General features: G+C 33.1%; 1 protein-coding gene across 32 annotated transcripts; it reads right to left on the bottom strand.

Annotated features, from left to right (window-relative positions):
• Positions 1-14,893: 14,893 nt before the first annotated feature.
• On the bottom strand, positions 14,894-21,150 carry LOC112280065 (uncharacterized). 32 transcript variants are annotated; one of them, XR_016502215.1, is made up of 9 exons: positions 20,339-21,103; positions 19,827-20,150; positions 19,439-19,576; positions 19,070-19,228; positions 18,143-18,848; positions 16,957-17,911; positions 16,364-16,551; positions 15,803-16,022; positions 14,894-15,581 (listed from the first exon to the last, which is right to left on the bottom strand). XR_016502215.1 is itself a non-coding variant. In XM_024515042.3 (7 exons), the coding sequence occupies exons 4-7, from the start codon at positions 19,447-19,449 to the stop codon at positions 17,022-17,024; spliced, it is 1,782 nt and encodes a 593-aa protein (XP_024370810.1). In that variant the 5' UTR covers positions 19,450-19,576; positions 19,827-20,150; positions 20,339-20,454; positions 20,727-21,148; the 3' UTR covers positions 16,694-17,021. The 32 variants fall into 32 exon arrangements, 10 of the variants coding, with proteins under 10 accessions (XP_024370810.1, XP_024370803.1, XP_090105219.1 ...); XR_016502216.1 differs by having other exon boundaries at positions 14,894-15,576; XR_002969199.3 differs by having other exon boundaries at positions 16,364-16,395.

The raw sequence follows: 21,150 nt of genomic DNA, 5'->3' as shown, positions 1-21,150 counted from the left end.
GAAAGTTCTTCCAGCTGTTCAAAGTCCGAGTTTAGGAAAGAAAAATATATTATCTCAAGGAGTAAAGCTGAAACAAATGAAAAGAAAGAGGGCATTGGAAATTTCTTTAAACATGGAGCCTTATGATATTTTGAAAGATTTGGGTGCTATTCAACCTTCTATTTTGATAAAGCAACTTCTAGCAGTCGCACCGGAGTATCGTTCTATATTAAATTTATTGTTCACATGACGTAGACAATGGAACAAAGAAGTTCTTGAGGTCAATTTGAACCCTGATTTAGGTGCGCCAACCATTGACGTATCGATAGATGACATTATGATTTCTAAAGTGTAAGTAGATGGTGGCTCCAACATCAATTTAATGAATGCAAATACAATAGATGCTTTAGACTTAGTACATTTAGTACCCATGACATTGATATTATGGATATCAGATCATAGTTGGGTTAAACCAATGAGTATCTTGTGAAATATTCAAACCATAATTGTCGATATTAAATACAAAATAGACTATATCATTTTTTCATTACAACATTCAACTTTATTATATTTAATTTTATTGGAATGATCGTAGCTTTATCAAGCGAAAGCCAAGAACGATTGGAGTTATGGTACTTTGACGATCAAGAGAGGCGAAGATAAGATGGTTTTACAAATGTACCTAGTACACTATCATAGGGAATCTCAAATGCCAACATTTGAATTGACATCTGATAATGAGCTCAATTCTGATGAAGATGTCGTCGTACTAAAAGAGGGAGCCTCCTTGAAGACAGCTTAGTACCATGGGGTGGTATATCAATGTAGAGGACTAAGAGAATATTTGATATATGTGTCGAATATGAAAAATTTTGATCACGTTATTACAGATTGGATGAAAAATATGATGTGCATTGCATCAGTGCACTGGAATCAAAATTGAGTACTTCTAATATATCAAACTTGACGAATGGATTAGAACCTGCGAAGGAGCTGAAATAGGAAAAGACAATTGAACATAATTTGACAATTGGCAAAGACATAAATTATGTCAAATTATTAACTTAGCAACAAATAAAATACCTCGAACAATTAAAATTTACAAAGACATTCAGGATCAAGAGTTGACATGTTGGAAAGCATTTTTCATTCACCATAAATTTCCTTTTGCTTTGACTTATGCTCATTTGAAAGGCATTCCCTCAAAAGTCTACGAGCATTGGATCATTTTGGAGAAAGATGCTAAACCTATCTTTCAAAGGCAACATCGGCTTAATCTAAAATATTCCCTAATAGTGAAGGAGGAATTAGACAAGCTTATTGAGGTTGGTTTTATTTATCTAGTACCAAATAGTGAGTAGATTTTTTCAATTGTGATGGTACCAAAGAAGAATAGAAAAATCAGAATTTATCGGGACGTTTAGAAATTAAATGCGGCTACTAAGAAAGATTACTTTCTATTACCTTTTACGAATAATATATTAGACACCGTAGTAGGGCATGAATGTTATTCTTTCCTAGATGGATTTTTTAGTTTTAATCAAGTTAAAATTATTATTAAAGATTACCTAAAGTCTACTTTCACTACAGATTGGAGAACATTTGCTTATTACATTATGCTGTTTGGATTATGTAATGCTCCAACCACGTTTCAAAGAGTGATGACTCAGGCATTTCAAGATTACTTATGAATATTTATGGAGATATTTTTAGATGAATTTTGTACTTTCAGTACAAAACATGATCATCTAAAATGCTTAAGCAAATATTTGGATCAATATACTATATACAAAATATCGTTGAACTTTAATAAATGCCAATTTGGTGTTCCGTCTAGAAAATTCTTGGGACACATAGTCTCCAAATGTGGTATTGCCACTAATTCAGATAAAGTTCAGCACATAATGAACCTGCCAAGATTAGAGACAATATCGAGTGTTTATGGTTTTGTCAGTTATATCAGTTATTATTGCTGATTTATTCATTCTTTTGCAGTCATCTATCAACCTTTGACTAATCTTTTAAAGAATCTTCTATCGAATGGAACCAGTCTAGTTTGGACCAAAGAGTGTACAATGGCATTTAAAGAATTGAAGCAAAAATTCGTATCTACACCAGTATTAGTGGCCCCTTATTGAACAAAGCCATTTCATGTATATGTTGATGCATCCAATATTGCTATTGGATCTCTGTTAAGTTAGAAGGATGAAAAGGACTTAGATCATCTAATATATTATACTAGATGACAATTGGTGGCTGTTGAATGAAATTACACTACTACTGAACGGGAAATTTTGGGCATGATATATTTGGTTCAAAAATTTTGGCATTATTTGCTCGGTTATCCATTTATGTTTTATGTAGATTATGATGCCCTAAAATACATAATTAATAAGCTTGAATTCAATGGATGTATTGTTAGATGGATATTACTACTACAGGAATTCAATTTTAATATTATCATAAGATATGGGAAGAACCATGCAAACGTTGACCATTTATCCCGGCTATCGAATATCCTGGGCAATGAACTTGTTCTTGATGTATTTTTTGATGTTGATTTATTTATTATGGATGTGATTTCACCAAAGCATAGTGAAATAATTCAGTTTTTGACATTCCAAATATTTCTACCTACATTTAGCGAGAAACTTAAGAAACGCTTAATTTTAAAAAATACATCGTATACAATGATTGGTGATGCTTTGTATAAGCAAGGAAAGGATGGCATTTTATAATGCTGTTTCTTTCAAAGTGAAGTATAATCGATATTGGATGGTTGCTATTTGGATAGTTATAGTGGGTATTTTTTTTGTGATAGTATTGCTCAGAAAGCTTTAATGGCCGGATATTGGTGGCCAACAATATTTTCAAATATACACCAATATGTTCACCAATGTGATTTATATCAAAGAATTGGTCAATCAACTAATACTTCTGCCATGCCGTTAATACCAATTTTGGGCCAAGCACCATTTGAAAAGTAAGAAATTGATTTTGTTGGACCAATTGCATCAACATTGAGACATGGATAGAAACAATATATTTTAGTCGCCATGAATTATGTAACTAAATGGACAGAGGCTATTGCTACACGACATGATAATGCAAACATTGTCACCACATTTCTATATGAGAATATTATCACTCTGTTTGGATGTCATAATGAATTAATTAGTGATCGTGAAAATCATTTCATTAATTCTACAATTGCAACTTTGATGGACATGTACGAGATCAAGCATAGGAAAACAATTCCATATCATCATAGAGCCAATGGGCAAACAGAAAAGACTAATGATATTTTATGCAAGATATTAATCAAGACTATTTTGGAGGCAGGCACGGATTGAGATATTAAATTATTTGTAGCCTTATGGATATATTGTACAACATATAAAGTGACAATCAATTCCACTCCATTCAAATTGATTTACAAGCAAGAAGCGATCATACTTATCAAATTAGAAATCCAAAGTTTATAGATTGTAGTGGATGAACGAATCAGTGATAAAGAGTTTGTATATTATCAGTTGGCAAAATTGGAAGAATTGGATGAAATTTGGACTACTTCTCTTTTAATGATGGAAACTATCCAGAAACAACAGAAGAGTTACTACAATAATAAACTCCGACTTAAAAGCTTTATGTCCAATGATTTGGTCTTCCTTTATGATAGTCGTTTTAATAATTTTCCAAGAAAATTTTAAGTCCAATGGCACGGTCCATATTGGGTGGTTGAAGGATTTTCCAATAAATTAGTCTAATTAGAAGATTTTATGGGCCTTCAATTCAATACACATATTAACGAGAATCATTTAAGGCTATATTATACTTAAAACTCGGGACGGATTTCAATATTAGTATAGGTCGACTAGGATGTAGAGGTGGTTGAAAGGATAGTTAGAGATGTAATTAATAGTAGGTCAGATGAGACGACAGGAGAAATGGATAATATGGATATTATGTTGTCATTATCACTACTACGTAAAGGAATAGAAGTGGGGTACCTATTCAAGGTCATTCTGTGATATCACATTCTATTGTTGTTTTTTTGTGTTACAATTTCTCATTCTTTGGGAGTACTTGAGAGTAGTATTGACAGTTAGAGGTTGAAAGGGTGTACGACATGGCGATTGAAAGTGCAAAGAGAACTACGGATATAGAGAAAAGTGGATGAAATATGAAAACTAAATGCAATTTGGGACCACCATCCATAGTAATCATTACTGATATCAAGCCCATGAAATTAGAGATCTGCTGGATGCCAAGAATATAAGATTTTTAAAATGTGCAAATGTTTTAGTTCTTGTGATGGTGAGATAGCTTGCCTTCAATTAATGTGAGATTAGTGGAAGAATACATCGCAAATTATGACCCAGAGGATGAATCAAGGCCACATTATCGATATTGATGAGAAGATCTTAGAAAAGGTGTTGTATCTTTCAATTAGAGAGCTTGTGGTGGGGGTCGAAGAATCAAGAAATTTCAATCCAGGAAGATTTTTCAAAGGTGGAATGTCATCATTTGAAAAGAATCAAGGTTGGCAAATGGCTATGGCAATTACATTAGAGCTCATGGAATGGTTGCTCTTTATATTAAGGTATTTAGGCTTGTACCGACATGCCACGTATATGTCAGTATGTTTATTGTTTGTAGCGATAGAGACGCTTGAAGAGTTGGTGTTCAATTGAGCAACTTATGTAGCAACCCGTATTCATACAATATTGGGAGCCAAGTGTAAAATAGGGAAATTTACAACGTTGCTTTGTTCCAACTATGTATATGCAGTGATTATATTTACATTGAATCAAGCAATACAAATAGCAGAGAGAAATGTACCCTTGCTACTACCTTAACAAAGTGAACGGAATTTATTGGCACTGACTGCCAATTCAGGGGATGTAGTACACAAAATTAGAGAATCCAGTCGTACATTGGCATAGGAGGCAATTCTAGAAGTTTCACCAGAATCGGTTGCAATTCGTGTGGCGATGGAAGAAGAGAATGAAGTCCTGATTTTGTTATATAACAATCAGTTGGCATTCCCACAGGGCCGACTACCAAAAGGCATACACCTTAAGAATGTTTTATTGAAGTATATTTTGTAAATATATTGCATGATACGAGCATTAGATATAGAGAGCAAAATATTAATCAAAAATTGGAGGCAAGTAAAAAGGTGATATCAGAGCAAAACCAAAGAATTGCAAAAAAAGAACATATCATCTAAGAGAATGCAGAGTCCAAGTTGATATTGGAGTGGAAGCTTTTACAAAAACAAGAAGCTTGGACGAAAGAAAAAGAACACATCTTATAGATCGTGGAAGGTCAACGGGAAGAATTTCTCCAAAATTACTGAACATAGAATTTGGAATGAAAGAAAGTCAAGTGCCAGTTGTAAGCAGAATGGGAAAAGGTAGAGTTATTACTGTAAGAAAAAATGATATTGAGTAACCAATACATATGTAAAATAGAGCAATTGAGGGCTGAAATTGAGGCCTTCAACATTGAGGTGATAAAATTAGTAGATGATTTAGTCAATAGTGGTTAGTCACAAGTATTGATATTATCAATTTTCAAAGTTTCAGAAGGGATGAATTAGTGTGAGCACCAATTGTAATTAAGAGATGCCCAGATTTTGAAATTAGAGGCTCAAGTCCATAAATTAGGAGAATACAATGAAGACCTTTCAGCCTAGTTGAGAAAGAAGCCGATGGAAGGATTGTAGAAGGATGAGGATTTTCATTTGGAACTAGAATCGATGGAACCAACAATAGATAATGCGGAAATTGAACAATTAGGTGGATGAGAGGGATAGCAATTTTTTAGAGTTTTATTAAGTAGTTTTTTTAGATATGTATTAATTCTATATTTGCGAGGATGTTGCACAGTTAGGAGTGGGACTATGTAGAATGGATAGAAATTCGTTTTCATAAGTTATGGATAAAGTAGATTAATCAGTCCTAGGGTTGTTAATTCAATAGGTCGAATGATTGAATTAGTTGAAAAAAAATGGTTAAGTAGAGAATAATGGTTAGAATCTAAAATTTTAGAAGTAAAGCATAAATAAGTTGAAGAAGATATTAGAAGAGATAGACTATAATAGTCATGAGCCAGGGTAAGCTTAGTGCTACCTCTTTGTTCTCTTTGTTTTCTTTGTAGTTGAAGAGTAATAGATAGCTTCTGAATACTATGAAGTGAATCTGTGGAATAAATCAGAGATTGATTTATGAGATATTGAGTATGTAATTAGAATATTGTGTGATTGAATTATTATGAGAAGACATTGAAAATTTGTTATCTGATTTTGTGGGGAATTGATTTTGGATGGAAGATTATGATTGTTGTTAATTGAAAATTGTGTATATTTCGATAGAAGAAGTTTGTGATTATAGAAATTGTGTGAAGCAAGATTGGTTGGAATAGAAGACTGTTATTTCTAGTGTTGGATGGAATTTGTGTGTTTTGAACAGTCTTTTAAGAGCGGAAGATTGCTTATTGTTGTTATCAATTGATGAAGAAGTATTGTTGGTAGGAGAAAATATTATAGTATTCTTTGGTATTTTAGTGGTTCAAAATATGATTAATTATGTGACCTTAATATGTAAGCTCATGTAGTTAGTCTTTTCTTATGTTCGAATCTCCTTCTATAGGTTTATTTTGAAAAGAATTTGTAGAATAAGTAAAAGTACAACCACAATAACTATTACTTGAAATATATATTTTTTGGATTTTTGCTAATTCCATCATAGTTTTTATTCTTGCCATCACCCACTTGTCATAATTTTTAAGTTTTTTTTCTTTTTTTTTAATTTTATTCCAATAGAAAATTCCATTAATATTTTCTATTTTTTCTATTTTTTTAAAGAACACAAAAAATAATTTTAATTTTAATAAGAATAATCTTTTAAATCAAAGGTTGTATCAACAATAGTAAAAATTATTGTAGAATAAAAAAAATCTTATATATATTTATGTATATATATAAATAAGTATATATATATGCATTCATATTCATGTATATAATTGGTATTTTTTATGTTGGAGAAAAAAAATAATTGTCTTCATGGATGTATAACTTTATATTTAATGTGTTATATTTAATTTTCTATTTAAAAAATTCAACCAATGTTTTAAGAAACAAATTCTTCAAGTTTTGCATATGCTTTTATTATGTGATGCACAATGGTTCAAATATACAATTATTTTGATAAAAACTATACATTACATGTTCAATTCATGTTTAATTTTTAGAATTTAGAAATTTATTTTTATACTTTATAAAAGCCAATATTTAAATTAAAAAACCATAATTTATATACATGTATTTGAGGTGTTTCATATAAGTACATAAATCCAATCAATTGACTTTGAAAAAATCAAATTAAATATAAATAATAATAATAATAACATAGAAACAAAAATTGGAGCTAATAAATAAGTTATTTTTAGAATCATGTTAAATTCTTAATTTTAATTATTTAAATCAACAAAGTATTTCTAAATAAATTTTATAAAATTTTAAATAAGCTATTATATGTATAAATTTTATGTATATTTTTTGGAATAATTTTTAATTAATTAAAATAATTAACTAAACAATTTTAATGCAAATTTCTTATCAAATAATATTAATTTATTATATATTTGCTAATACATGCATTATACAATTGTATTGACTAAATGTAAACTTTTTCCTTATTTGAGATCATTGTTGTTGCTACAAGACATACAATGTTCAAACGTTTGCATTCTTATGTCTTTGTATTTAACTTCATGAGCATCAAAAGTTTCATGATCTTTGTAATAAAACGAACTAATCGTCAAACAATTTATTCATCAAGTCATTAAATTTGAGGTGCTAATATGAGAGAAGTTTGGCCATATTCTATTCATTTCTAAAATTACATTGACTACCTACATGTTGTATGATTGTATTTACTAAATACAACCAAATATTTTATATAATTATATAAAGAATAAAAAAATTATGTATAATCATCCAATAGAAAATTCTAGCTATTTTTTCATTATAAAAGTTTTTTTATTATAAACCAAATTGCATATTAATTCAATATCCTCTTTTTTACTCCTTTCTATTAAATCTTTCATATTTTTTAATGCCGTTGTATAAAAAATGTAACATATAAATATTTTTAGAAGAAGATATTTTTTACAAAATAGTTCTTTATATACTTCATTGCCTACCTTTGGAATTTTTTTATTATCATTGCATAAGCCACATATAATAATAGTTATTTCTAACTTAGAAAATAAAAAAGACTAGAATTTATAATAATTAGTATGATTTTGGAAAATAATACAATGTAGGCAAAAAAAAAAATTTCGTTAGCACCTTAGCTTTAATGACTCAATTGGTGAATTTTTTGATAGTTAATTGAGTTCTATTAGATAGACCATTAGTCAAATTAAGATAATATAAAAAGATTATAAGAGTGCCAACCTTTAGCGTAAACTTAAACAATGGCCACTCGCTTACATGTTGCATGTTTATATTTCTTTTGGAACCATCTTTGTATTTTTCACATTGTTGATCTTGTTGAATTCAAAGAAATACTAACTTTCTTCCAATATTGCTTCTAATATTTTTCCTAATATTTCTTTGTCTATTATACAAATTCATCAATGTAAGTACCTAAAATAACATGTTTTCTTAGAAATTCCTTATTTACTAAGTTAATTTGTATTCTAAGATATGTCTTGTCAATTAAGTTTAATATGTCTTGATAGTCTAAAGCATTCTTAGTAGATAAAAAAAACTTAATACCCTTTGATAAAGAAGAATTTATTTTTAATAAAAAAAGAAATCAATCCACAAATGTCATATCTCTAAGTTTAATATATATTATTTGGGCTTTCAAGATTATAAGCAAGCACAAAACAAGCCCTTGCAAGACTAATCATGAAACATATAATAATCAAAAAGAAACAAGGCGTAGTTTATTAATCAATTGAAATCATTTAATTTTTGGCCCAACACTATTTAACTTGTAGTGCTACTACTAAGGATCCATTAAGTACTATGCTAATTCTCAACTATCTCATTATTCTTTTCTGACATTTAAATATCTGTCTACTTTATTGTGTCCTTATTAATCTTAGTAACTTTGTAATAGCACCTTATCTCCTTCTTTACTACTCTTTTGATGTCGTACCATTAGGATACTTTGGTAGATATTATTTGCAAGAAAATACATGCTCCTCAAAAAAGTGACACCATTGTAAGAAGGTATAGTTATTTTTGATAAATAACAATATACATAACATACATGGAAATTATATACATATTTTTTAGCAAACAAAGAATGTAAACACCCTTCAAGGATTGGATACAATTATTGAAGTTTAGACAATCTCAAATTTAATCTCTCTTTGAATCACTAGGAAGACTTATAAGAAATCATCTAACATCACAAAAATTAGGCTTCCAAATGATCTATTTTTTTTTATTATATTTCAAAATATTATATCTACCACTTCAAATACCAATTTGTTTATAATTGAATCTTTTTTCTAAATTATTAATCTCACTTGCTGTAAAAATTCTATTAGATCAAAGTGCCTAAGAGTATTACAAACCAATGTGAAATCCAATTCAATTGGCATTTTGAATTTAAAGTGTTATAACCTATCTTTTTACAATAATAAAATGGTAATCTCTAAAGAAACAATTGTAAGGGTAATTTCATCATTAAAGCATATTATTTTAAAAAACATATCTAAGTATGTTTTTATTTGTTTTCTTAGGACCATTGATTAAAAGAAACCTTGAATGCTTTTGTTATTATTTGATATGTGTTATACTAGTTATTATTTAAAAGTTGAACTTCTTATTGTCTATTTTTAAATAATTGCACTACATTATTATGAAGCTATTCATAGATAAGCATATTGATTTGTGAATTTTTAACAACTAAAAGCAAAAGAAAGTAAGAAAAATTCAACATTTTTTTAAATCCTCTCAATTTTTCATTTAAAAGTAATAATGCAAGTCTTTTTTTTTTTTCTTGAATTGAGTGCTTAAACCTATCTTGATGTAACTTATACTTGTAATTACTTGATAGGATTTTTATATAAAGGCATAAGAATTTGAAAGAATCTATTAGTACTTTATATATCAAAATTGTAACAAAAATAAAATAAAATTATACTCTTATTTGTAATTCATCTTCTTTAATTAGATAATATTTATATTCATTATTTGTATCATGTTGGACATGAACTACACATGCAACTTTAAATATTTCATAGAATGATTATCAACAATTCGAAGTTTTTAAAATGATATGGCTCCTTTAACTATTATTAGAAGTATTTAGAGGAAGTATTATTTTTTTCCTAAGAGACAAATAAAATATAATTAACCGACTATAGTATCTTATTAATTTTTTTTTGTAACTTGTACTTGTTATCCTATATAAATTATATTAAAAAATATCCATGGAGTACTTCTTGGTCTTTTAATATCACTTTATTTGTCTAAAATATTCAATCAATGTTTTTTTTTTTGTGTCTTAGAATTTAAAATTTATCAATTATTTATATTCATATTAATTGTTGATTTGATAAGTAGACATATAATTGTATAACAGATAGGAATTTGCTATGTATTCTAAAAATATTTAAGTACTATATTGCTTCAAATGCAAAGCCAAAGAGAGCATTAAGATATTGTTCAATTTCATCACAATTCTTAAGAATAATAGTGATACCATTAGAATTATTTCATATGTATTGAAGAAAAATACTTAATTATAAGAAAAAAAAAATGTATTTAAGAGAAGAAAGAAATTAATAAAGATATACAAAAAAATAAAGCTAGATCCAAAATGTTATATATTGTATTCAAAAATGACTATTTGTTTGACTTGCACATTAATGATTACATTATATTTTATAATCAAATAAAAATTATGTAGCATAATTTAATGATTGCTTATCCTATGCTTTTTGGATCTTCAAAAAAAACAACTATCATTGCATTGTTATTATATTAGATATCTATTTTCATTATACTATATTTTTATATTGAAATCATAAGAAAATACTTTATGTACTTTATATTTTCTATACAAAGGGAATTTAGATTATTAACATTGCAAGGGCTTTAAATTAAACAACCAATTCATTTTGTATGTTTTAAGATGTTTATTCAAGTTTAAAAACTTAAAATAAACCATCAAGTTGTATTCCTCTAAAACATACATCTTGTATGTCTCTTTTATAATGATAAAAATATGTACATGTAACTAACTATTTTTTTGAAATTTGATCATCTAAAATTTTAGAACATCAAATCTAAGAATCTTATAATAAATCTATATTAAAATCTTAGTTACAAAATTTGACCCTTATTTTGCAACATACATGAAAACTCTCACACCTACTAATAAAGATTTGGACATATTGGAATTATGGATTTTTATTTGATTAGTAAAACCTTTCATTAAACTACAAAAAAAAAAAAATCAAGATTACAAGAAATCTAGTCTTTTTAAAGATTATATTTTTTTTAATAATAATAATCCTAAAATAATTGGATTAGAAGGAGATTTAATTACATTAAATGTTAATAAGCTATTATGACCACAAATTACTACATTTAAAGGAAAAATTTCATAGGAGACATCTCCAAATGATGATGAACGACCATCTATTATTTTTAAATGTACACATTTGGTTTTTTTAATAAGAAATATTTCTTATTTTTTAACAAAGTCTTTGTCTATAAAACAAGTTGAGGTTCTCGACTCTAAGGGTAAGACATTGTGATTTCTATTGTATTTATATTGTAAAAGAAGGTGAAGGATCTGAAAAGAGGATAAAACCTTTACTAAGTATTGTACAAGATTTCAGCTGTATGATCCTTATTATAGCTAAAAAAATTGGTTTTTCTATACATTGTCTTCTTTGGCAACTATGCTCCTCGTTTTGTGGTTGCATTATTTTTTTAGACAATATTGAGCAATGTGCTTAGATTTTCCTTAATACAAAGATAACCCTTCTTGATGGTATCAAATCTTTTCTTGATTAGTAAGAATTTTGAAACTTACCATATCAATTTGCATAGGTTTCGATCTTGATGAATAAACTTTTGTAAACTTAGAAGTTGTTGCTATTACTTGATTTATATCTCTCCAACTAAATCTTTGTTCTTGGTATCTTTCAAAGAGTTGATTATTGTATGCAATGGTTTGAATAATAAATTAACGATGCTACTCTTAGCATCATTAATAGTAAATTTTTTATTTTATCTTTTAATTCATTTCAAAATTGATTGATAAGGGCCTTGTCATTTCAATCTATGTAAGAAGCAAGGTTTTGGAATTCAATAGCATATATGGTGGTTGAATGTGATTCTTGTTATAAAGAGATGAATTTGATTTCTACTACCCTTTTTTAATTACTTTCTCAAAATATAGCCATAAAGACTTCTAAGAATGAATTTAAATCATAGATTAGTCATGAATTCTTTTCCATCAAAGGTGCAAACCAAGAAAGAACATTCATAGAAAGAAGTGCATCTATAAATCCAACTTGAGTAAATCTATCAAAGTAATGAGAATGATGCAATCTTAGATTAAGCTTTATTTATTGTAGAAATCCTCAAAACTTTGATCTTATTCCATCAAACTTCTTAGACATACTTATCATTTCTTCCTTTACACTTATAGTAGCAAGACTTTTTAGATTTAGTTGTAAACTTGATCTACTTACTTCTCTCAATTGCACAACTTCTTGGCATAGAATTTGAACTATATTGTTGACTTCTTCCATAGACATTGGAATATTATCTCTATGATTGACATTAGAGATGTGTGGGATTTCTACCCTAAAAGTGTCAACAAGCTCATAAAGATTTACAATGGTTACAAATCTATTCTACCTTTTGCCAAGAGTAGCATCCATAATTTTTTTTTTATAGACAAAAAAAAATTTATAAGTCAAATTAGAAAAGGATAATCTGTAATTTCTAATATCAATTGAAAAATTTCCAAAAAGAGGGATAGTCCACTCTCTTTAAGAAAAAAATCATTATGATGGAGCTAAAATATTAGATTAAAGGTAGGTAGTCTGCAACCTTCAAAATATAACAATAGAAGTGAGGTAGTTTATTCACTTCTGAAAATAAGACAAGAATAATGAATTAGCATTCTTGTCAAATTGTCAAAAGTACGAATCTTGAAGAACCAAAAACTCAACATACTTTTATATAACTCAAAATGAATAGATATTCACTCAAAACTAATATAGTATTGAAACAAGAATAGCTATTACCAAAAACAAGAAGATTAGAAAGTCTTGAAACTAGACTAAGGACTAAAAAGACATTAAAAAGAGTGAAAAAGGCTTCACTTTTGCCTCCATATACACTATCTAAGTAGAAGTTGCATGATGATATTCTATAGGACCTCTAACACATGTCTAATTTGCAAGATATATGTTTTAACTTGCAAGGCAAGTTTCCTATATGTGCACCACATCTTTAGCTTGTACCACGAGCTATCAATATGTGCAACAAGTACTAATAGCTTTGTGAAACTTGTTCCTAGAAGAAAGGATAATATCACAGACTTACATATTTACCTAAATAAGAAGTTTTAAAAAAAAATTAAAGATAAATAGATTTGATATTATGTAGTGGCAAAGCTTTTTAATAGCTTTGTGGGCATGTATTTGACTTTAAATGTGTTTATAGTTGATTGGTAGATTAGAAACTTGGCCAAGAAGTTTTTCATAGATCTTAAGTACTAATAGCTTGAAAAACAAGCTAATTATGTGGTACACATATAAAAATTTTATCTTATAAGTTAGACACATGTTTTGCAAGTTGGACACATGTTGTAGGTCTTACAAAACATCACTATGTAGCTTCTAGTTAGATAATATATATGGAGGCAAAAGTGAAACCTTCTTCACTCTTATCAATGTCTTTCTAGTCCTTAGTCTTGTTTCAAGACTTTCTAATCTTTTTGTCTTTAGCAATAGCCATTTTAATATTAATACTATATTAATTTTGAGTAAATATCTATTCATTTTGAATTACATAAAAGTGTGTTGAGTTTTTGGTTCTTCAAGATTCATGTCCTTAACAAAGAGTCATTCTTCCATTGGCACACCACATATTAAACGACAGATTTATTTGCAAAGTACTAAATACACATATCTTTATTTAATAAAAGATTCAACAATGGCTGCACGAATTGGTGGTCTTGCCAATTGATTGACAAAGATTACCTATTTATTTATTGAACCGACAATGTATATGAAGAATGTCGTATATTATATTCCAAAATTCACCTATAATTCTTATTTATATTGTGCCCTTGTGTAAGATTTGCAACATATAATAGCTTGCATAAGGTCTATTTCAAAAACTTATGCACATTGTATCTCATTTGCAACAATATGTTGCATACCCTCATATGCAACATGCAAAAATCTTACGTTCTTGCTAAGACAATGTGTATGCCACATGTTATTCTTTAACTACTTGTTCTAATATTATTCAATGTTTCTATGGTTAAAAATTAAAAAAAACAATGAGTTTTTTAACATAATATCAAGGAAGATTTCACTCCCTATGCATTTAAAGCATGTAAATGTAAAATTACAATTGAATTACATACCTAAAACCAACTCAATTTGCAACATCTTCATCCTAAAGTGTTTTATTAGAGAAAGACAATTATAATATATTATAAATTATTAAAACTTTAAACTCGTTTTCCTCTTGTTCATTCATTTTCTTATAAATATATATTCTTATCAATAAAAACTACAGCAAAATTATTCCAATATATACATCTGTAATTCCTGCAACCAATAAGATCTACATTTAGCTAAACCCTGGTCACCCTCATTTCAATAATGCCATTGTGTAGAATCATTATCATGGTTAAAAGGTTTGTACTATTTATTGAATGACTCCTTAACATACAAATGATGGATGGTTGGAAATACTTAGTTCCATGTTTTTTTTATTGGAATGTTTTAATATTAACTTTTTTTTTCGATTTGTGGTCCTGAAGCACCAAGACTCTCATGTTGTAAACAAATGATTTATAGGTTTTCGAATGATGTGTGGTGGGCTTCCCACGAAGACTTTCGTCATCGCCAAAACAATCCCCTGTTTTCAAACGGTTATCGTTGTTTGAATTTGTCACTGCTCGATTCGTCTCGTTGCTTAAGATCGCGCAATGAGCAGACAGCTGGTTTGGGTAATTCCCTTGTGTAGAGATCCGAACATTCGTGGTGTACAAGGCACAGCAGTAAGAGTTAACCCTATTTCTGATTGCGAGCTCTTGTTCAAACCATGGATCATCAAATCCTGCTCTGCCCTCGCAATCACGAGGCAAGATGCAGAAGGGCTTGAAGGAAATCACGTCTGTAGCACACGAGAATTCATTCGAGAAGGTTTGGATTGTGAACAGCTCGCGCGTCACTCGCCGGTCGATGTGTAGCCGCTGCGACCTGAATTCCGGAGGCCGGTTGGGGAAGCGCCGCAACGACAAGGTAGGATTAGGGCGAGATCGAAAACCACCTTTCTTCGCTTGGAATAATCTAAATGACCTGTCCTATAAAAAAAAATCCTAAGATTAATTTTAGAATTTTCAAATCTAAAGGTAAAAAGGATACCACCCTACAAGTAAATAGTAGAATCAATTGACAATACAAATATTTACAGAAAAGAGTGTACATGAAGATATAACGTAACTATAAAAAGGAAATAAAACCCCACATGACGATTACTGTTAATACGATGACCCGAGACGTAGTAGGTAGTACGAATACTTACTACCACGGAAAGTTCCAGATGAAACCAGTTTGTCCGTCATGTGTATCACGAGTTTTCTGTTTTTTTCTTTGGTTTATTCTTAAAAATAAAATTCCAACATGCCCCTGTTGTGAATTAAACTCTTGAGGCGTCCTTGTTCCACACATCACAAGGAACAAGACAGCCCTTATTACAATGGATATGCACAGGCATATGATGAACCGTAGGTAAAAGTGTTGATCTGCACAAACGGTGTCATGACATAAGCCGCACAACCTTTGGCTAAATGTTAGCCACTAAATTCATCTGTCTGCTGGAGACACTCCGTCACTTACTAGGCCCCTCCGTCAGAACAATGCATTGGCGTGGTTCAACATGAAAAGTTTCCCTGTGCCTTAGTACTAATAGCACAAATTGCGTCGTAGGGCACAAAAAAGAAACCAAGAGGACAAAAACCTTGCCATATTGAAGTGATTTATAACAGATCCTAACAAAAAAACGAATCATAAATTTCAAACAGCAGGCACAATCTAAAGACTGCAGCCAGAGATGAAGTACAACGTGCTTTGTGATATCCCTTACCAATGGTACGCCGGCCATAGAAAAGCCATGAACTTCGAGCAGTTCGGTGCAAATACCAGCACAGCATTACCGAACCATACAAGTGCCATGAAAAGAAAAACCTCGTCAAATGAACCGGTTCATGGTTATTCTCGCTATCTATGTACAAGTTCAAAGCCAAAAGCCACACCAGCCATCTGGAGAATGTGCTGTATCGGAGATTCCGGAATAAGTTACAGCATGAAACTTGGAGTGGACAACTGAAGATTCGACACTTACCTCTATGCAAGAAGAAGAAACATCATACATAGTCAACGACCAAGATAAAATATAGCAACATTAATTCAGGTGTTGCGTTACAATTCCGTCGCAGAGTGCGAGCAAGTAAAAAATTATTAAACACTTCAATAAATTTAAACATAGTTACTGGCGAAGAGAAAAGAAAAAAGAACCATAACAGTGTAAGTTACCAGCAGGTATACAGAAAAACATAGCAGCGACTAGGCGAGACCCCACATGTCCACATGAAACTTCAAGAAAGATTTCACGGAGGTATGCCAAAAAAGATGAGAAACTAAATAAAAAGCAGCAAGCAATACTGGAGCTTTTCATACCTACTTTATTTTAGAGGAAACAAGTATGTTGACAGCAGCTGGGTTGTCATGATTTCACTTGCTTCCTATGATGTGTCAGATGCTTTGCTGTCTGCCACTGGAAGAAACGCCTTAAAATTACTACCAGATACGACAGTCTCCACCCGATTCTCAGCTCCCACAGCAGTCCAAACAGAGCTTCGTGGAGCACTCCCAGAATCGTCTACCTTCACCATCTTTGGAAGCCAAAGTGAACTCTCCACCCTATCTAGGTCTGGCCGATCTCGTGGGTGTTTATTCAGCACCGGACGAATAGGTAACCTGCTCTGAACAGGGGGAAAGCCGCTTCCAGACATAGGAGCTGAAGCAGTCTGAAAGGAAGCCGATGCTGATGCTGCCGCAGCAGCTGCTGCTGCGTCCGGGCCCCAAGGTATGGGCCAACCCCCACCCCATCCAGGCGACATCCAAGGCGGCCCAGGCATCCCCGTGGGCATCCCTGGAATGAGAGTTGATCCCCAGCAGATTCCTGACCAAATACCATTCGGAGGTGACGACCATGTAACTGCAGGCTGGCAGGAAACTAAGGTGCCTCCAGGCGGACAAATTGGAGGGCCTGGGGCGCCTGGGGCTGGACCACTCCACCCAACGTTGTAGCCATAAGGCCACGAACCATTGAAAAGTCCAAAAGGAGAGGGCGCCGCAGTCCAGACTGACCCGTCCAAAATTCCTACTGGTCGAACAACACCCCCACAAACAGGAATAAGTGTCGTGGGAGGACCTCTCAGCATCGATTGCGCTTCTTGAGTAGGCGGTGTTACATTCGTTCGAGAAGGAGAACCAGTTGCCGAACTTGTACAGGCCTCCACGCAGTCATCCTTCTCAGCCTCACAAGCTAATACAGGTTCGCAACCGTCGCTGTGTTCAGCATGGAGCAACCTGTTCCCAGAATCACTAGCAATATTCACCTGAGATTCTGCTGAAAGAGAATACAAAATGAAACATGTCAAAGAATTGCAATACAAAAAATGAAGTGCATCCAACCTCTCGCTCCCACAAAGGAAAATCGCTGAGAAACAACTGGTAAAACATCAACGTAAACAAAGATTGACATATTCCAACCATAAGCAGCGACAACAATAAGCGAAACAAGACAAAAGAAAACTGAAAGAAATTGCTTGAGACAAGTCTGCACCAACAGGTGTGTTACCTGAAATGTAATGTCTTCTCACGGCCTCAGCAACATGCATGGACCTGGTTTGAGTAATAGCTTCAGAGGAGCCCCTCTCTTGCCTATTGAGAAGGCTATTGAGATTACTGGGACTGCTGGCATTACAGGTAAGCAGGGGAGAAACTTGGTGTGGAACAGACGATCCCCGTGAAAGACAGGGCCTCAGCTGCGCCATATCTAAGGAGTCTAGCCTTACCGCAGGAATATCAGGCACCGCTCCATGGCGTGGATGCGAGCTGCTGTGTTTGATTTTCCTTCTCCCTGCTCCCACGGGAACATTCCGTAAGATACCTCCGGCTGTCCAATATCTTTGACAATTCTTGCAGAAATGGCGTGGTTGATTGACGTTATAATTGTTGTAGTAGCAAAATTTTGTGTCTAAACTGTCGCATCTCGGACACGGAGCCAGTTTATCAGGCTTCTTCAAAGTAGGCTTCTGTTTCTGACCCTTCCCTTGCTTGGGAGACGGTACTACCGTGGCTTCATCAGCTGCCGCTGGAGGTCGGGGAGGTCCAGCTGTATCTGCATCATCCCCAGGTGCATGTGATGGAGGAGGACCGACGGTAGCGTCTTCATCTCCAACTGCCTGAGACAACGGAGGTCCATTTCTTTCTGTCGTTTCAGATGCAATTTGCACTGACGCAGATGCTCCGGAAGCTTCGTTCTTTGAATTGTTTGCCGATTTCTGTAATTAAAATAAAGATTTTCAGTATAGTTCAAAAATCATCACCCTGCCATGGACAAGCAAGAATCTCTTCAATTATTGTGACTCAAGACCATGTATCATGGTCGACAGCAAGATGTCAACCACCACATCCAGCCTGATATGGCCACCAAAGCAAAAGCACTTCTAGTAAACAACTTCACGGCATAGACGATTGAACTGAAAATAAATGCAGCACTCACCAAAGCTGAACCATCAGCAATAATCTCCACGCCCTTGGCCTTTGAATGAATGGACTCCAAGGGTACAACTTTTGCCTCTTGCCTCCCAAATGGAAGAGGTGAACATGAGCTCACATTTGCTTCATCGCCTGGTAACTCATCAGCAGCTCCGCCTTTCCCCTGTTTGACATGGGACCTGTGCCACAATTTAGGGAGCCATCATGAACTTGAAACAAATTCTTTAGGTGCTTCAAGACACACCCGCCGTAATCAACATCTTCGAGTCGGCATCTCAGATCACCATAGTTTAATGCAAAATTCATATGTTGTACTAATAAATATGTAAGTCTCGATAATAAACGCAGAAAGTGAAAGTCGGATCAAACTAACATCATCCTCATGGTTTCCTTCTTCGTCGCGCTTAATGGGATTTTCTCCAGATATGTGCGCACCCACCCCTGACGGGCCTCCTCCAAACCCTGCTACTCGCCCTTCAACATCTCTGGCGTGCAAGCTCGGCTGTAGCTCCTGCAAAAAAATACGAGTAAATTGTAGACCAATTACATTCATGTACTAAACAAAAGCATGCAGAAAACATGCTACCTCTCCATGAACATTCGGCTCTGTCGAAGCACTTCCTAGCAATAGCTTTGTCCTCTTTAATAGTTTTGACTAATAACCGAAGATTTTCCGAAGTGAGATCTGACCATGATATGAGCCGAAAGAAGTCGAGCACATGCAAATATTCGATTAAACTGAATCGGAATCCAGTAGTTACCTCTCGCCTTTCGTTTAGATTGATGTGATCTGCGAATGCCCCTTCTTTCCTATTCAGTTGTGTTCCGTGCAAGCTGTAGTCCTTCTGTGGACCCGAACCACCGTTTGCCATGTTGACATGAGCAGGTCCAGATTGGCCACGAAATCCAGCCCCTTCACCACTTGAACCCAACCCTCGCGATAAAAGAGTGGCAGATTTCAAAACCCTAGGCTTGTCCCCCCCGGTGTCTGCAGAAGAGCTATCCATTTTTCATATCCTCTTTCCCCAAGGTCTTCTGTTCGTAATTGATTGTACTAAAATTAATGCATTCTACGATGGTCCATCCTGAAACAGAATATTGCGATGGAAAGCACACAATGAGAAGTAAGAACTTGTGGCACACGTCCTATAGGCAAATAAAGAGTACTAGTAGAGGCCGATGAGAGCCCAAGTGATGAAACAGATGTTCGAAGGGGATCTGCTCACAGTTATTTCTCTTTCCCTTCTAGAGAGCGATAAGCAAAAGCCCTTACCTTAGAGAGAGACAATATGAACAAACAAAATCAGGGAGAGAAGGGCCCAAAATAAATTCATCCAGCCTCCAAATGACGCTAAAATGTCTCCACAAGGAAAGCGGTAGTGCACTGCCCTGGCCACCCCTCCCAAGGCACAACACAAACCGCCACAACTGGCTCAAAAAATTCAGACGACCTCCAAACTAGCATGCCTGAACATAACTACGGCCGCCAAGGACGACCGTTTCAAAATCAAAATCGGAGATAGGCCGCCTTTTGCAAATGCGCATAAAAACCACCGCAACTTATAACCGCAACCATTATCAGGAATATAACACTCAAATTTCACGAATCCCTTGCGCACCCTAAGAGCTCCGATCCAAATCGTCCTTTTCAGAGTACTTACAAGAAGTTGACCTTTCTCACTCGGCTACTCTGCAAAGCGCTTGATCTATCAGCACCTTGTGCTACCTTCCATCTCACAACCAAACTCCACACGCGCGTTGAATCGTAATTCCTGAGGATGAATTTTCACACCATCGTATCAAATTGCTTGGTCACATCCCCTATCATTCTCACTTACATCAACTCTTGTTGCACTCCTCTCCTTCGAATATTTCAGTTAATTCCAACGCACGATCTCGGTCCGAGTCCTACCAGCGCTGTGTGCTCTGCTGCTCTTAACTCTGCCCCGACAATTAACGTTTAACTGATCCATTACAGCGATAAGTTGCGAGGGTGTTGAAAACTGTGAAGAAGAATCCAGAGGTGAGCGAGGGGAGGGAAGGCGAGATGTGATGGGAGACGACGGCTCATCTGGCCCACATCAA

The sequence above is a fragment of the Physcomitrium patens genome, chromosome 3 (assembly GCF_059467195.1).
Source record: "Physcomitrium patens ecotype Gransden chromosome 3, ASM5946719v1, whole genome shotgun sequence".
NCBI classification, from domain to species: Eukaryota; Viridiplantae; Streptophyta; class Bryopsida; order Funariales; family Funariaceae; genus Physcomitrium; species Physcomitrium patens.
This window is presented reverse-complemented; position numbering and strand designations above follow the sequence as displayed.

Coding starts and splice junctions, on each gene's coding strand:
- LOC112280065 (XM_090249091.1), bottom strand. CDS start 20,072: ATGGATAGCTCTTCTGCAGACACCGGGGGGGACAAGCCTAGGGTTTTG. Junction 19,229..19,438: donor AAGGAAACCATGAGGATGAT/GTTAGTTTGATC, acceptor CATGTCAAACAG/GGGAAAGGCGGAGCTGCTGA. Junction 17,912..18,142: donor GAGAAGACATTACATTTCAG/GTAACACACCTG, acceptor ATTCTCTTTCAG/CAGAATCTCAGGTGAATATT.